Source organism: Helianthus annuus, chromosome 11 (genome assembly GCF_002127325.2).
Source record: "Helianthus annuus cultivar XRQ/B chromosome 11, HanXRQr2.0-SUNRISE, whole genome shotgun sequence".
In the NCBI taxonomy this organism is placed as follows: domain Eukaryota; kingdom Viridiplantae; phylum Streptophyta; class Magnoliopsida; order Asterales; family Asteraceae; genus Helianthus; species Helianthus annuus.
Window position 1 is genome coordinate 180016774 of NC_035443.2, and position 17694 is coordinate 180034467.

Sequence of the window (17694 nt, forward strand, 5' to 3'; positions counted from 1 at the left end):
CAAGGCTAACCTAGGGTACAACCTATTCTTATTGACTTAGAGTCGTAAACAAGCTATTCGATTTAGCATCTTATTTGCTCAAACTTTGCACTCGTCAAAATATGCGTGATCAAATAGTGCCACCATATAGAGCATGTGAAAATCTTGCCATAAGATATGTTTCTATATAACATTTTAGAAAGACAAAATTGCATAATCAACCTTTATGTTATATACAAACTACACTTCGTACCTTTCACTATGAAATCGGAAAAAACCAACCTTTATGTTCATGTTTTTATACAGGGGTCAACCTTTAACATTAACACCGTTAGATTTCTTGGTTAAATCAAATCACATGCAATGCATGTGAGGGCATTTTAATTGTAACGCCCTAACACGTTATAACCTAAGATTCGCAGCGGAAACTACATACCTAAAATTTTCTTCATGATATTCTTTCTTTCACTTAAATACATTAATCTTTTTTTATAAATTAATCCAAAAACTAACATACATGTCTCAATTTAAGTGACTACGTACACACCCACATACAATCCGTGTCTTGACTCGATCTTCAACCGCGTACACTTCTAGATGAAACATCCAAACATGTATAGCCTGCAGTCACCACATTCAAACACATTATTAGCAACCGGTGACATAATACAAAATCTTAACACAAGCATAATAGCGCGTCAACATATCATGCTTTTTCTTATACTAGCCCCTTCATCCATCCATTCGATTACTCGCATCGGATTGTGGAGTCAACCTTCACTTCCTTTGTTAACATGCCTATACTTCACATTAATTCTCAATAGAAAAACGATTAGTACATTAGCTTCCATTTATATGAACATGTCCTCAAATACACATAACTCATCTTATTCATTCAAGCATAATTTCATTATGTAAGTTCCATTTCTTACCCAAACCTAATCGAATCTCTTTCTTAACCACTTCCAACCCATTCCATTAAAACTTAACTTAGTAATAGCATTGATTCATATCTTCTTACATTGCATTCAACAATTAACATATATCATAAATACATTACCAAACTAAAGGGTAAGTTCGGAGTTCACTTACCTTGCACGTCCGTATTTTCGTTAGCTTACTTGATTGAGTCTTCTTAGCCCGTTAGCCTTCAACGCTCCCATCCATCTTGACATGATTCCTATACACTCATGTCATTACATTCACATTCTTATTAGCATATATGCTCATACATATGAATAACCATATCAAATTCACATCTAATATACGACCTACATAAAGCATACTCAACATCATTAATCCATTTAAACAAGCATAAAGTATACTCGACATTATCCCTAGATAAACTTCACATGAACTATATCTATTTACCCATTACTTGCATACAATTTCACTTATTATTGTCTTTTAGACATTTCATCAAACACTTGGTGTGCGTACTACTTCCTAAGCATAATGTACAAGTATTTCATGTTTTTCTTCCTAGTTATCACTTTCATTCATCAATACAAGTAAACATCAAACAAATTATGTACCATACTCAATCTATATACATGTACACATCACATACTACACATTTTCACAATCAATTTCATACCCTTTCATGAATTAGACATAAACCCACTTAGCTAGGTGTAGTAAATCATCAAAATACTCAATTTATAGCAATTTACTCAAAATCTTCACTTAGGGTTCGTTCCTAAGCAAGCATACATTGTCAATTTGGCCATAACCTAAACAATTCATACATAAATCACTACTTGTGATGTTCATCAAGATTTCTCAACTTCATTAAACATCAAAATTCAACATACCTTATGATCCCCTAGCTTGGGTGATCGTTAATTCATGTTCCTTCTTGAATTTGAGCCTCGATTCATCCTTCAATTGGTTGATATATGATGAACTAGGGTTTGGCTCTCTAGAGCCTTCCCCTGATCACGTACAGAACACACACGAAGTGTGTGTGTGTGTGTGTGTGTTATTTTCATTTAACATAACAACTTTCAAGTTATCCCACTTTGGTCCCTCATGTTTCGTTTTAATTAAATAAGGCTACAACTCTTCGCTTACTACTAACGAGACCAATAATCAACTAGGTTAATTATTTGTAGTTATTCCTCATTTTTCAGGTTAACTTTTCTCCTTAACGGTACCTTACCCGTTTCTTAATAGTAACAGGGTCTAAATTACCAAACCCGTTTTTGGGGTGTTACATTAGTCTGATATATTAGTCTGGTATTTGCCACGTTTTCCCCAAGTTTACAGCTTATAATCTGCCGCTACTTTATAAAAAAACCCAAATTACACCTTCAGTGATGACAACAAAAGAAAAGAGGTTCTCAACCTGATCGACCCGAAAAGCGTCAACCGTTGGTTGTCGCTTGCTAAAACCGTTGGAATTGTGATCTGAAAAAACTGATCGATCACTGTACACACTCATGCGCTTGTAGAGGCTTTGACCATGAATTAATACTCCGATCATCACCGGAGTAAAGATGCAGGCGACTAGATCTAGGTTTTCGGTGGTTGTTGGCAGTTATCGTACGTGGTGACGGGTGGTTGGTGATGGTGCATTGGTGTGGTGCAACGACCCTCCGACGACCATGGATCTGGACTGAGGTGACTTATTCAAGAAATCTAACAGTGTTAGTGTTGAAGATTAACCCCTGTATCAAAACATGAACATAAAGGGTTGTTTTTGTCGATTTCGTAGTGAAAGATATGAAGTGTAGTTTGAGTATAACATAAAGGTTGATTTCTACAATTTGTCTTTTAGAAAAGGTAAAAACACATTCTTTTAATCAAGGGCAGAACGGTTGTGCCCAAAATAATGGATCTATGTGTAAAGTAAAATTCTTTATTTTGATCCCTTGTAACACATATCGTACCAGGGGCGGCCCTGGAGGTAGGCGGGGAGGACCACCGGCTAGGGCCCGATATTTCGAAGGGCACGTTATTTTTAAAAAGACCTGATATGTATATGTAAAAAAGAATTAATAGGGTATATTCATACAAACACCAACATAGGCCCACATACAAAACTAATATTATAGTTTAGATTATTAGTTCATTGACATTAGGTTTAAACCTTTAGTGAGCCCAATACCCAATTTCGTTAAGGGCCAAGGACACATTTTTTCGAGTTCAAACAGGGTACATGAATTCTGAGGGCCGTCCCTGTATCATACCTAATACTAACCTAGTCACCTCATCTAAGTAAAAATATGGCTTGATTAAAGAACCAACTTATGTTTTTTTGAGTTATTGGATTTTATCACCCCCAACTATCAGCCTTTGGCCGTTGCCACCCCCAACTAACACTTTGACACCCGGCACCCCCAACTTGACTTTTAGTTTGTGCTGCCACCACTCAGTTAAATCTTTACTAACTGAGTTTGTTTCTGGTCCTACGTGGCACAGACTTGATGAGATGGACATGATTATGTGGCGAATACGTGTCCCTCTCCCTCCCGCCACACCTCCACCTCATCTTCTCCCTTATTTATATCATTTCCTACCGCAAAACCCTACCCATCCATCCACACACTCATCTCAACACCACTCATCACAATGGAACATTTAACACCGACATTATTCTTACGTTACCGGAATACGATCTCTCCATTCCTCTATGCTTAAATCTAGTGCCAGCAATTAAGCTACTAGGCTACTTGAATTGCGTTCTAAGCTATGAAAAACTATTTTTCCTGACGAGTTTATTCGTGGACTGTCCACAGATAAGCAGCGGTTTATGCCGATTGTAGCTACCATCGAACAACGATGCGTGGTTCTGCCTACGCGTGTGGTGGTGAGTGTATTGTCAGTTGAGTGGGTTTTTGTTTGTGTTCTGTCTAATAGATCTGGAACCGTTTTGAGATTGAGAAGACGCTAACAACGCCATTCTTTTGTTATCAGTTGGTTTAATAGTGTTGCTATTGCTTTGATGAAGCTTTCCGAATCCGAGAAGCTCTTTCCACAGGCTTGAACACCTCGGTGCCCTAGGTGAATATTACGGATTGTCAACGTCAATTATCCGGCGAGAATAAGGTGTTGACGTGGCTACTTCAAGCCGTTTAACCGGAAATTGAAGCGGAACAGTTTACTGTCGGAGAACAGTTCATCGGCTGGAAGCATCAACGCCGGATCTTCAAGTCGGAACTCAAAGCCATCAAACTCCTTTATATCCGATTCATTTTTCATATTTGAAATAAGGGGAAGATGAGGTGGAGGTGTGGAGGGAGGGAGAGTGACACGTATTCGCCACATAATCCTGTCCATCTCATCAAGCCTGTGTCACGTAGGATTAGAAACAAACTCAGTTAGTAAAGATTTTACTGAGTGGTGCCAGCACAAACTAAAAGTCAAGTTGGGGATGTCGAGTGTTAAAGTGTTAGTTGAGGGTGATAACGACAAAAGACCGATAGTTGGGGGTGATAAAATCCAATAACCCTATTTTTTAAGAGTAAGAGCATTCACATCCTAACCACCAAAATCTGTGAGAAGAGGTTTTCATATTATAAAAGGTATAAAAAAGTGGTTGCGAATGGAGGAGAGACAAAATGTTACTGTTCATCTATATATTTGAGGGGACATTGTTCACCCTTTATAATTTTTTAATATATTTTGAAAATGGTTGTGAGTGAAAATGAGAGAAAAGATAACGATAAAGAGGGAGAAAAGATAATTGTTTTTAATGTGATTATAGATTTATAGAATAAAAAATAATGGATAGGGTGTGAATCCTTTGACATAAGTAAAAAATGAATAAAGCTAGCCACGTTATCTATTTGTTTAATGCTTACAAATAAGTCAACAACGAAGTGTTTCACCTATATATCTAAATTAAATAAAGTGACTAGATGTGGTGTAACATCTACAACTTTGTTGTATTTAATATACTAGGTTAGAATCCGTGTATTATACGGGTTGAATAAATGTAATTTTATATATTAAATAATTAAAATTTATATCTTTATAAACCTTGTATATTGTATGGTTTAAATAAATGTAATTTTATATATCAAATAATAAAAAAGTTATATCTTTAAAAACCATGTGTATTACACAGATTAAATAAATGTAATTTTGTATACTAAATACTAAAAACGTCGTATCTTTAAAAAAAACTCGTGTATAGTCGGGTTGAAAAATCTACCAAATAATAAAAAAATATATCCTTAAAAACCTCACGTTTTACTCGAGTTGAATAAACATAATTGTGTATACCAAATAATAAAAAAAAAGTTATGTCTTTAAATAATTAGGATAACATTTAATATTTATTTATTATTTATATACTTAATATAAGATATGTATAAGAGAGGTATTTGTTTTAAAAATATATTAAATTAACAATTTAGATTTAAGGATAATATTTTATTAAAGTATGATAAGATTTAATATTAATTTATTTTTTTTATTTAGATAAATATAAATTTAAGGATACCAATGACACGTGTTCAAAAGTTGTTTTCTTTTATTATAGTAGTTAGATTAGATTAGATTAGATTCCGTAATATCTGATATTTAAAAACGAGGAAGGGAAGTGTTGTATATTGTTTACATAGAATTTAAATAGATTGTATTTGTAGTTGACTAAGCTAAATCTCACGGTTCACCTAATTCAGGAGTTTTAGGTAAATATGTGAACCAACTAATAAAATGATTTTAAATTATGTTATGTATTTTTTAGATGTTCTGAATAAAGTATTTAATTTAATTTCATGTTACTTATTATTTTCTTAGCTTAAACCTTGATTAAACTTTTCCATATGATTTATACAGGGCCCACTCCTTCGGGGCCTAAACTTTTTAAAATTTTGTTCATAAATTTTATATATTATATTTTTAAAGAAAACCCCATAATTTAAATTTAAAACCCAACTAAAAAGTAGTAAAACAAAGTTTTATTTAGTTTTGACCCAATTAAAAATAAAACTTATTTGCCTTTTAGCCCAATTACCTAACTAAACCCATGTAAAGAATACAACCTATTTATTTTTGGCCCATTTAAGGTCTCATTTTTTCTATTCGCACAGGCCCGCCAGCCGGCCTTGACAATCACTCATCACTTGTCTTAGTTGCACCACCAAACCAACGTTGCATTGGAAGACAAAGCCTGTGATTTGTCCTTGGCATTGAAGCCTATGATTTGTCTTGGTTCACAATGGGAGGAAACTGTAGATGAAGAACATGATAGATGATGAGGAAATAGGCCAATGTCACTCCCTAATACTTCTATGTTTTCGGTTAGTCGTGACAAGTAGAGGTGCACAAAAGAATCGGGTATTGAACCGGACCCCAAAAAACCCAAAGCCGGGTATGGTTTAGCCGGTTCCATACCAACCCCACCCGCCTGGGTTCCATACCTTATGATTGGAAACCAATTCCAACCCAGTCAGTGGCGAAGCTTGAAAATTTCCACCGGGGGGTCGGAAGTCACCGAATCTAAAAATTCTATATAAGTAAACTTTTTTTATAAAACCGGGGGTCGAAAACGTATATACGTAAAAAATTCTACAAGAAACGTACATACATAACACTACTAAGCAAAAAGTTCGGGGGGTCGGGCGCCCCTCCCGACCCCTTGATAGCTACGCCCTTGAGCCCAGTTGGCCAAAACACGAAAAAACGCTAAATGGAACCAAAAAGCCCGATCACTTCCTCTCCAAAACCCGGTTCCATACCAGAACCAATTCTAGCCATACCTGGTTTTGACCTCGTTGACCATACCCATAACCGGTTTCAACCCGGAGCCAGGTATGTCCAATACCCGATTTGTGCACCACGAGCGACAAGGAAGAACCGACAAAGAGGAAGAAATAGGTTAAGGTTCAATTTCATGATTCTCATTAACAGTTAACACCTTCTCAAATTTACAGTCTAGTTAAATTAACAAATCTACAAACTAGAAATGAACATGTGAAACTAGGGGTGCAAACGAGCCGAGCCCAGCCCGAGCTCGACCAGGCTCGAGCTCGAGCTCGTTTAACATATGAAAGCTCGAGCTCGTTTAACATATGAAAGCTCGAGCTCGGCTCGATTCGAGCTTTATTTCTAAAGCTCGAGCTCGGCTGGAAGGTAATTTTTCAAGCTCGTTTATTGTACATATAATTAAGTTATTTTTATATTTATATAAATGGTAATTATTATTATATAAATATATGTTTAATATATTAATAAAAAAATATATAAACAGAAATATCGTTTAGGCTCGTGAGCCGGCTCGAGCTCGATAATTGAAGCTCGGGCTCGGGCTCGTTTACTAAACGAGCTTGTTTTTTAGGCTCGGGCTCGAGCTCGTTTAAGCTCGGCTCGTTCGAGCTTTTTTTTGAGCCAAGCTCGAGTAGCTCGGCTCGTTTGCACCCCTATGTGAAACAAATAAAAAATGAATTCAATTTCATTTTGCCAACCAACATCCATTTTTCTTAATTTTTTTCTACATCAAGTGCTTTGAGCAACATTTGTGTCTGTTAAGTAACTGCAAATTCTAAAGTAACTGTTCTCATAACTGCCACTTGAGCATCCTAGTCATCAAAAACAAAACTGATTTTCCAATCAACCAACAAATATTCATTCACTACCCAATAAAAAAACAACCAACAACCAATATTCACTTGTGATTATGATGATGAGAGATATGGAAATTCTACATCAAACCAGCTTTCCTCAAGGCATCCTTAAAGTCTTCATCACTTGTCCATGATGGCACCTACAAGATTTGTTCACATAATGCAAAATAATGTTACTATAAAGTATCATAAAAGTAACCAATTTCAAATACGGGTAAAAAATTCAAGTTTGTAACACTATTTTTAGTAACCATGAGAACCCGTTCAAGAAAAACTCATCGGACCCCACCAATACTGTGCTAACCAACATACAAGATCAGGTAAATCACAACTTGTGTTGGACAAGTGGCCTTCAAGAGGTTAAGGCGCAAGCCTCAGCGCCTCAGGGCTACATAAAGCGCAAGTAATACATGAAGCACACCTGAGGCGCACATTTTTGGTAGAAAAATCCCTATGAGGCGCGCGCCTCATGTATTTATCATATTTTAATGCAGCAAACTGTTGTACAACATGCTTTTTGGGTTGTACACGTATGTAATCTTAATATCAAAACATATATAAAGCTTATTTGTGCCTAAATATTGGGTAGATGGTGCTAAAAACCTATAGGAAATATATAAAAAAAATATATAATTGTTTGCACCTCAGGTACGAAAAGCGGTGCGCTTTTGCGCTTGACGCTTCGCGCCTGGGTTTTAGACCTTGTCGCTTTTGCGCGCTTCTCGCTTTTTAAACCAATACACCACCTCTTGAAGGTTTCAAATTTCAGATTTGTAAAAGCTTATTGCAAGATTCCTAACCATAGTTTGTAATTTTAATTTAAATAAATGGTATTAAGCTGGAACTATATAAGAATAGACTATAAGCAGGGGCGATGGTTTGAAGGGGCCGAGAGGGGCGCCCGACCCCTCGAACTTTTCGGCCAGTAGTGTTATATATGTAGTTTTCGTATAGAAATTTTTGGGTATATACGTTTTCGACCCCCCCCCCCCCCCCCCCCCGTAAAAAATTTCAAGCTTCGCCACTGACTATAAGATATATTTACCTCGGTAACACTATGGTTAAAATGCCTCTCAATTTTTTCCATAATCATGTAGTCCCTATCTCCACACAGCAAGTTGAATGCAGCTCCTGTTACATTTAGTAAGAATATCAACAAAAGTATCAAAATTGACTCTTTTGCCCTTTAGTAACCAATAAAGCTTTGATTATTGTCTCACAAGTTTCATTCAGTTGTCCTTGTCAAGGGGCATTATAGTCATTTGACCCATAGTTAAAACATTGAGTTAACTTCGTTTTTGCTCCCTGTGGTTTGTTCACTTTAACCCTTTTACCCCAATAGTTTAAAAAGTGTCATTTTCCTCCCTGATGTTCGTCGCCAGTTTGCTCACAGCCTCTTACTCAGTAAAAGCGTTCAGTTGAAAGTAGGGGCATTTCAGGTAATTTAACTCAAGGATAAAAGGGGAGAAAATATTACCCTTTCGGCCAAACCGTCCCGCTCTACATATGCGGTGCAAGTACGCATTATTGTCGGGTTCAGAATAATTCTTAGCATCAACCGGAAGATCATAGTTAACCACCAAATTAACCTGACAAAACGTAGAAAACGAAAATAAATAAAAAAAACAAACAAAAAGGTACGAAAACAACAAGGTTACAACTTACAAACCTTCGACTGATCAAACCCGCGAGCAAGAAGATCAGTCGATATCAGAACATGAGTCAACCCGTCTTTAAACTCTTTAACCACCTTATCTCTATCTTCTTGCGTAAGATTACCGTGAATCGTTGTTACTCCATAGCCATACTCAACAAGTGCCTCATGTAACATACACGCGCTTTCTTTTGTTCTGACGAATATAATCGTTTGTCCGATTTTATCTCCTAAATCCATTATTTTATCCTTGATGACCATGATCTTTGAAAGCTCATCTGGTAAATTCACTTTGTATTGTTTCACAGGATCCAAAGGTAGTTCTTCCTTTTTAACGTACAGTTCGTTGTACTCTTGAAAAAGATCTTGAACAAATTTTGATACGAAAGCCTGCACAGTGTCGTTGAATGTAGCGGAAAACAAAAGCGCCTGGCATTTGGGACTCCACTTCACAATTTCCTTCATTACCCTCACAGAATCTTCTTTAAAACCGCTCTGCATTGGTGAAGTAATATAAATATTGCACAAATTGTTGGATATTTAGTTGCAAAATAAATGACTGCAGGTAAAAGTTTCAAAGTTGTCTAAAGAGTAGAATGTCATTTTCGTCCTTGAGGTTTGGCCAGTTTTGCGACTTTCATCAAAAGATTTGTTTTTCCGTATCTGCATCTGAATCCAAAAGGTTTAAAATCTTGCCATTTTCATCTGGCTCATTAACTTCATTCAATTTTCTCCGTGGAGTAAGGGGTATTTTTGTCTTTTTTGTTAACTTAAAAGGGCAATTCGGTCTTTTGAATACTCGTACGTAATGCTAAATGCTTGTACATAAAGTGAAAAGGATCGAATTACCCTTTAAGTTAACATAAAAGACGAAAATAACCTTGAATTAACGGAGAACTCAAAAGATCGAGTTACTCTTTAAGTTAACATAAAAGACGAAAATAACCCTGAATTAACGGTGAAAAATGGATGGAGTTAACGAGCCGGATGAAAATGGCAAGATTTCAAACCTTTTGGATCCAGATGCGGAAAATCAAACATGTGGACGAAAGTCGTAAAACTGGCCAAACCTCAGAGACGAAAATGGCATTTTACTCTTGTCAAAACCTTCAGAACTTTTGCAACCCCTATGGCCTATACCAAGATCCGTCGTGTACCACTGTACCCCAACCAGGGGCGCAGGATAAGTGGGGCGGGAGGGCCCCCCCCCCCCCCCCGAATTTTTCGCTCAGTAGTGTTATATATGTAGTTTTCGTATAGAAATTTTTGGGTATATACATTTTCGCCCCCCCGGTTCAATAGAAATTTTTTGGTATATACGTTTTCGCCCCCCCTGTTTTCGAGGGCAAGCTTCGCCACTGACCCCAACCGAATAACATTGGCCAAAATGAGAATATGCCACACATGAACAAACAACAATTATATACTTGACACTGCAGTTAATAAATCTGTATGGTATTTAAAATAGACAGTTGTTACCTCTGCGAGCATATGATCAGCCTCATCAAACACAAGGATCTTCAGAAAAGATGTACCAAGCTTCTTGGCTGCTACCAATTTGTTAACCGTGCCTGGCGTGCCGATTATTACTTGTGCAGTCATTGGTGCTCGTTTGGCGACTGGAATATAACTAGCTTTATCGGCTGGAAGAGCTAGTTCTGATGTTATGCCAGTATACTTTCCGAGCTTTAGTAGCACTTCCATATTCTGCACCATCGTTAAGATGTTACGAGATTACAAGATATTTGCATAACCAAGATATAAAGGAGGCCCTGCTGGAACTATAGGTATACCACCCCCCCCCCCCCAATTTTCATACGGGTCGTATAAACGTACCAAATTTTGTGTCTAATCTATTGCAGGGATGCTATAGATCCACCAATGACGCTATAAAGACACCAGGTGACGTCATCATACGTACCACATTAGCCACTTCTTTATCGGTGTACCACATCCATATAAAATCGACAACATCAATTCATACTACCTCTAGACACATTTTGGCCCGTATGATGTGCCGTTTTCTCTGTCATAAACACGGTTTCCAAGACAACTGTTTAACTACTTTAACAAACAAATCAGGGACGGAGCTTACTGGAAACCCAGGGGTGCAACCCCCCCCCCCCCCCTCCCCTAATGTTTCGGTTAGAAGTGTAAAATTTCCGATTTTTCGTCCAAAAATTTTAAAATTATACATCCCCCCCCCCCCCCCAATTATTTTGCCTAAATATTTATATATATAAATTGGGTCCCATGACTTTCCGTCCCCCGGAAATTTTAGTCAAGCTCCGCCACTGAAACAAATAACCTTCATATCATAGACACGGTTTCCAAGACAACTGTAATTAACTACCTCTTAACAAACAAACATAACAAATTTTAAGCTCGAATTACCTGAATGGCCAATTCTCTAGTAGGACATATACAAAGAGCCTGAGGAGCACCTAGCTTCGGATCAACACGACTCAACATACCAAGCACGAAACACGTCGTCTTCCCAGACCCGTTACGCGCCTGAGCCACCAAACTCTTGTACGGCGGAGTTAATATCATCGGCAAAGTTTGTGATTGTATCTTACTAGGCCTCTCAAACCTCATCTCAACATATAATCCTCTCAGTAACTCAGGAGATACATCCAAATCCTCAAATCTTACAGCAGATGTATACACTGTGTCTCCAGTTACCTAAAAAAGCATTCCAAAAACCCCACGTTAATAAAACAAGAAACCAGTAGGGCTGTAAACGAATCGAACGAACATGAACACGGCCATGTTCGTGTCCGTTCATTAAGGATTTTTACATGTTCGCGAACTGTTCACGAACACATACCGAATATAAGTTTATGTTCGTGTTCGTTCGTTAAGGAAATTCAGTTGGCTTTGAACACAAACGAACACAAGCAAATAAAAACGAACGCAAACGAACATTTAACTCGAAAATAATAAAAATAAAAACATTGTTATCCTTAAACATTGGATATAAGTAATTAATACAACCATCAAATGATAAATCAAAACACAAAAGGTGTAGCCAAACGATGAATCAAGTTTAACTAACTTAGATATAATTATCCCCAAAAATGTCTTAGAATGTTCAAATTTTAGCTAACTAGGGTTTCAAGTTTTCAATATGTTTAGATTAAAGGTTTATTATTTTTTTAAGATAATCAAATGAACATGAACGAACGTAACTGAACATATTAACGTTCACGAACGCAGTCGAACGAACAAGACCTGTGTTCGTGTTCGTTCGCTAAGCTATCCGAACAAAATTTTTTGTACGTTCGTTAAGCTAATCAAACGAACATAAACGAACTTCCCTCCGAACTGTTCACGAACTGTTCGCTGAACGTGTTTACAGCCCCAGAAACCAGTGTTTTGAAAACCAAAAACTGATTATTTATTCTCATTTTACCGATAAGGAGACCAGTTCGACGTCCGGTCTGGTTTGAAAACAATGCTACGAACTTAAAAAACGATCCAAAAACCCTACGGTACATCAATAAACTAACTAAAAAGGTATAGATAAAGTGAAAAGTGTGTAAGGAAATTACAGTTTGAATGATTGAATCGTCGGGATCATCGAGATCGTTAACGTTGGTGGAATCGTTGAGGGCGAGAGAGGCGAGTTGATCGACGTCTGCATGTTGGTCAGCCATGGTGAGTTGATCGGAGATAGGGTGGGTATGGTTTATGGGAGAAAGATGCTTTGAAAGTAAGCGAGTATGTGTATATATATAGATTTAAGTTTTTAACATTAAAAAGTTAAGAAATTAAAAGACTATCTATTGTTATTATATTGTTTTAGATTAGGTGTGAATTTCTTACACGAGCTAAAAACACGATATTAATCTTAATACGAAATTCGTAGGTTTAGGTTTAGTCTAAACGAGTTTGGGATAGTTTCAGGTTGAATCCGCAAAACTGTTTAGCTAAACGGGTCATGTTTTTGGGTTAACCCGTTCGGGTTGACGGGTTGACCCGCTTAACCCATTTGTAGTATATTTTATTTTTATACAATATGTTTTATGTCATAAATTAGTCTGAGTGTTTATTTTATGCATAATTATCACTTAAAAAGAGAGATTGACATAAAGTTTTATAATTAAAATGGAATTTTATTATATACATTTGTGTTTTTTTAGTAAAATTTTAATTCTAATATATTAATTTGCAAAAAAGATATTGGAAAATTCGGGTTAAATCCGCTAATATTCGAGTCGTGTTTTGATTCATATGTATGACAAGATTCTCGGGTTCAGTTCCGGTTGAACCCGCGAACCCGACCTATTTAGCACCCCTATTTTAGATGTGTAAGGATTAAAAAATTTAAGAAATTAAAAGGCTATACTTATTGTTTAGATGTGTAAGGATAAAAAGAGGAAAATAATGAGACGCTATCTTTTTTAATTAATTTATGAGTAAATTACGTTTTTGGCCTCCGTGGTTATATCACTTTTACTATATTAGCCCAAAATAAAAATTTTTAACATATCTGTCCCCATGGTTTCTATAACTAACCATTTTGCCCCCCAAGTCTAGAGATCATGGGGGCCAAAATGTTTAGTTATAGAGACCATGAGGGCTAAAATAGTTAGACTTAGGGGCCAAAATGGTTAGTTATAGAGACCATAGGGGCATATATGTTAAAAATTCTTATTTTGGGCCAATATAGTAAAAGTGATATAACCACAGGGGCCAAAAACGTAATTTACTCTTAATTTATTTAAAGTTTTAATACAGCAGCTATGATACTTGTCAAAAAAATAAAACAAAATAAATTATAAAAAGGAAATGTCTGAGCCCGGGTTCGAACCGGGGACCTCTAGTGTGTGAGACTAGCGTGATAACCGACTACAATTCTCTGGGAAATTTAGCCTGTTGATCTCTTATACCTTGGGCAATACTCTTGACTTGAGAAACTAACTTAATTGAGTTCTGAAATAGCATACCAATTGATCTGAGACTTGGCTTTTTTCTTGGTTACCAGTTCACTTCAAGATATGGAATTCATCCACAAAAATGGTTTCAACCAGGAATACAATCAAGGGCGTCTAGTAAATGTGTTTATTCTGAGTTGGTTGAGTGTTCTATAGTCTATGGTGGACACTGGTAGATTCAGGAGTATGTTTAAAGGGTGTTTGAGTTAGTCATTTTAAAAAGTGATGATGATAAAAAGCACACATATCGGATTGGTCGAGCCCTTAGCTACAAAACAATATAGGGCAATTGTTGCATTGAGTTGTTGACTCAATTGCGTCTTGGCTCTATAACAACGAGGAAGGAACAAGTAACAAATACGTAGATATGCGATTTAGTCGCATTATGAAACTCAAGTTCCCTAAATTACCAAGAGAAGATGTCAAGGGATGGATTTGCTCATTTGCATATGTTAGCAATTGTTCAAAATTGATGTTGTACATGAAGAACAATAGGTGAAATTAGCCTTAATATATATATATATATATATATATACACACACACACACACACTTGAAAATATATACATAATACACCCCTATATATTCTGAAATAAAAATCACAATTTTAGTGTTATCAACGAATTTTTGGTGATATTGGATTAACTCGTTAACCAAGTGAATCATATTAAATATTACACGAGTTAGGAGATGCGGGAGTGCATGAAATTTACGAAATACGTAATTATCCTTTGAGATTATATATTATCATGAAATTTAGGTAGGTTTAATTTTTCAAATATTTTATGGGGATGGTGATATGTGTATAGTTTATCATATTTCATTTTATTGTAGTTGTTAGAAACATAAACTATATAAAAATTAGATAGGAAAGAAAAAAAATCTTAAGAAGACCTCGACGAGTATATTTTTTTTTAAAACTTACGGGTAAACCCAATACCCTATGCGTAGGCTAGGTATGAGACATAGTTTTGCGATCGGATATGAGACTGGCATTGCTGATGCCCGACCCATACTGAACTTGTTGTCATCCCTAGAATTAGGTCAAGCAGCGTATTCATTATTGTTTTAAGAATGGAGACCACCATCAAATCGGCTATTTTACGGTTTACCAATCAAATCGATCAGGCATTAGTTAACAAAAATATATGCAAGTATCGATCAGGCATTAGTTAACAAAAAATATATGCAAGTTGAGTGTTTAAACATTAATTAATATTAATACGCTAGTGTGAGGTTCATTGGGGAACACTAAAAAAATGGGGAACAGTGGGGAACCAACTCAAACGAACTCCGATTAGACTCATTCCAGCGGCGTTGGAACCGTCTCGTCGAACCCTAATTACGATCTCTTAACCCTAAGCCCTAAATCATAACCCCTAAACCCTAAATATATTAGGGTTTGAGTTTTAGGGTTTAGCTTTAGGGTTTAGCCTTAGGGTTTAGCTTTAGGGTTTAGCTTTAGGGTTTAGGGTTTTGCTTTAGGGTTTAGGGCTTAGCTTTAGGGTTTAGCTTGAGGGTTTAGCTTTAGGTTTAGCCTTTAGGGTTTAGCTTTTAGGTTTATAGTTTAGATTGTACGGTTTAGCTTAGGTTTTAGCCTTATTTTTTAGATTTAGGGTTTAGAGTTTAGGAGTTAGGATTTAGGGTTTAGGGTTAAAAGATCTTAGTTAGGGTTCGACGAGCCGGTTCCAACGCCGCTGGAATGAGTCCAATCGGAGTTCGTTTGAGTCGGTTCCCCGCTGTTCCCCACTTTTTTAGTGTTCCCCAATGAACCTTCCCCTAATACGCTAAATATAAGAATACAATGCAAGCTCAAAATTTATTAATCTAATAATAAATTACCTTTAAATCGGAATATGGTTTAATCTAATAATAAATTACATTTAAATCGGAATATGGTATATTTGTATTTCCATATTTCAAATTTCAAGTGATCCTTTATCGACGGACGCACAATCAGGAACTTTCTCAATTCCAACCATTATAAAAAGGGTAAAACCATTGTATGAGGCTCCCCCATTTACTTATTCCTTTCGTGTTAGGATTAAGCACGTACAAACACAAACACAGAACGCAAAAAACAGTAAAAGAACACAAAGATCTAAGTGTTTGTTTATCGCTTTCGTGTTTGTGTTTGCATGTGCTTAATCCTAACAAGTGGGTATCGGAGTTTAGGCTCGTCACACACGAGAAAAATACAACGCAAGGGAGAAAAAAATGTTCGAATTAGGGTTTTTTTTTTACAACTAGCCAAATAAAAAAAAAATGACCCACTAACCGACCCATAATATGTTCAAGTTGGTCGGGTTCGAGTTTTTTGGGTTTGTCCGGTATGGATTTTTCGGGTATTCTCTAATTCGTGTTCGGTGACTTTGAATTCAGGTCGGGTTTACTTTCAAATAAACATGCATAGCCATAGTGTTAGACCGATTATTAAGGAAACAACAAGTTTATTTTGTTTTCTAGTGGGTCAAATAAAAAGTTTTCACGTAGATTGCTACCCAAGAAAAAAGTAGACAGAAAACATTCATTTTGGTGCTTCGTCTTGACCGGCAAATCAAGAACAAAAAGGTTTATTTATTTTTGTTGCTTAATCTTGATCAGAAAGAAACCGGAGGCACAGATTTGCGCTTCTAGTTCGTTGTTTGAGTTTCTAATTATTGATTATTGATGAGGGTTTGGGTCCAGGTCGACGTATTAAATGGCTAGTTTAAAAAAGATATTTGTTAAGATAATGCATTTGGTAATTGACGAAGATAAAGTGACGCTGTCCTTTTTATTTCATTTATTAATAATGGTTACGACTTATAAGATAAACACTTTTTAAGTTTTACAGAGAAGCTATATCGTTTCTTAAAATAACGAATAAAAAAATTAAAGCGTAATGTCTGAGCCCGGGTTCGAACCGGGGACCTCTAGTGTGTGAGACTAGCGTGATAACCGACTACACCACCCAGACATTTTGTAAGCTTTCTTCAAATTAACACTTACAACTGATACATCAGAAAGTTGTTATAACAAGATTCCATGGTGAATTAACAAACTACAAATTAACAACATATGTGTATATAGAGGATAGAGGTGTGTACCTCATGCTTTAGGAGGTTTTCAAAAAAAAAAATTTGTTGTTTTTTAACCCAAAACTATTTGTTTTACTACTTATAACACCAAAAGTTTTCATCTCTTAGCAATTTAACCTCACAACTTTTGTACTTTCAGCTTTGGTCCCCACACTTTTCATATTTAATAGATTTTTCATTTTAAATTTTGCGAGTTAACACAGCGTAACGTGTGTGTGCGCTTCGACATTTTAACATTTCGTTTTACACTTCGTGTGTGTGTGATTTTGCAAGTTAACGCGGATCAACTTGCGTGCATGGTTCAACGTTTTTACGTCGTCTATCTTTTCCCTGTTTGACATCTTTGTTACAAAGCACAAGGTCCTAAATCGACTTAATTATTATTTTCTATGTATTACGTTGCAGTTTAATTTCTTCGCATTAACACACCGTAACTTCAGTATTGGTTGTTGCTGGCGATGGTATGGC

General features: G+C 36.3%; 1 protein-coding gene, 1 long non-coding RNA gene and 1 other non-coding gene across 3 annotated transcripts; all 3 read right to left on the reverse strand.

Annotated features, from left to right (window-relative positions):
* Positions 1–336: 336 nt before the first annotated feature.
* Positions 337–1922, reverse strand: LOC110887422. Its single transcript, XR_002563294.2, has 3 exons — positions 1794–1922; positions 1072–1159; positions 337–600 (listed from the first exon to the last, which is right to left on the reverse strand). It is a non-coding gene; the product is annotated as an uncharacterized LOC110887422 (long non-coding RNA).
* Positions 1923–7512: 5590 nt separating this feature from the next.
* On the reverse strand, positions 7513–12916 carry LOC110891307 (DEAD-box ATP-dependent RNA helicase 38). Its single transcript, XM_022139000.1, has 7 exons — positions 12762–12916; positions 11602–11892; positions 10687–10914; positions 9223–9702; positions 9031–9142; positions 8599–8684; positions 7513–7693 (listed from the first exon to the last, which is right to left on the reverse strand). Exons 1-7 carry the CDS (start codon positions 12864–12866, stop codon positions 7631–7633), a joined length of 1365 nt encoding a protein of 454 aa, XP_021994692.1. The 5' UTR covers positions 12867–12916; the 3' UTR covers positions 7513–7630.
* A 4115-nt stretch (positions 12917–17031) lies between these two features.
* Positions 17032–17105, reverse strand: TRNAV-CAC. Its single transcript has one exon. It is a non-coding gene; the product is annotated as a tRNA-Val (tRNA).
* Between the last annotated feature and the right edge of the window lie 589 nt (positions 17106–17694).

Coding starts and splice junctions, on each gene's coding strand:
- LOC110891307 (XM_022139000.1), bottom strand. CDS start 12,866: ATGGCTGACCAACATGCAGACGTCGATCAACTCGCCTCTCTCGCCCTC. Junction 11,893..12,761: donor ACGATTCAATCATTCAAACT/GTAATTTCCTTA, acceptor ATGCTTTTTTAG/GTAACTGGAGACACAGTGTA. Junction 8,685..9,030: donor GGGACGGTTTGGCCGAAAGG/GTAATATTTTCT, acceptor TAAATGTAACAG/GAGCTGCATTCAACTTGCTG.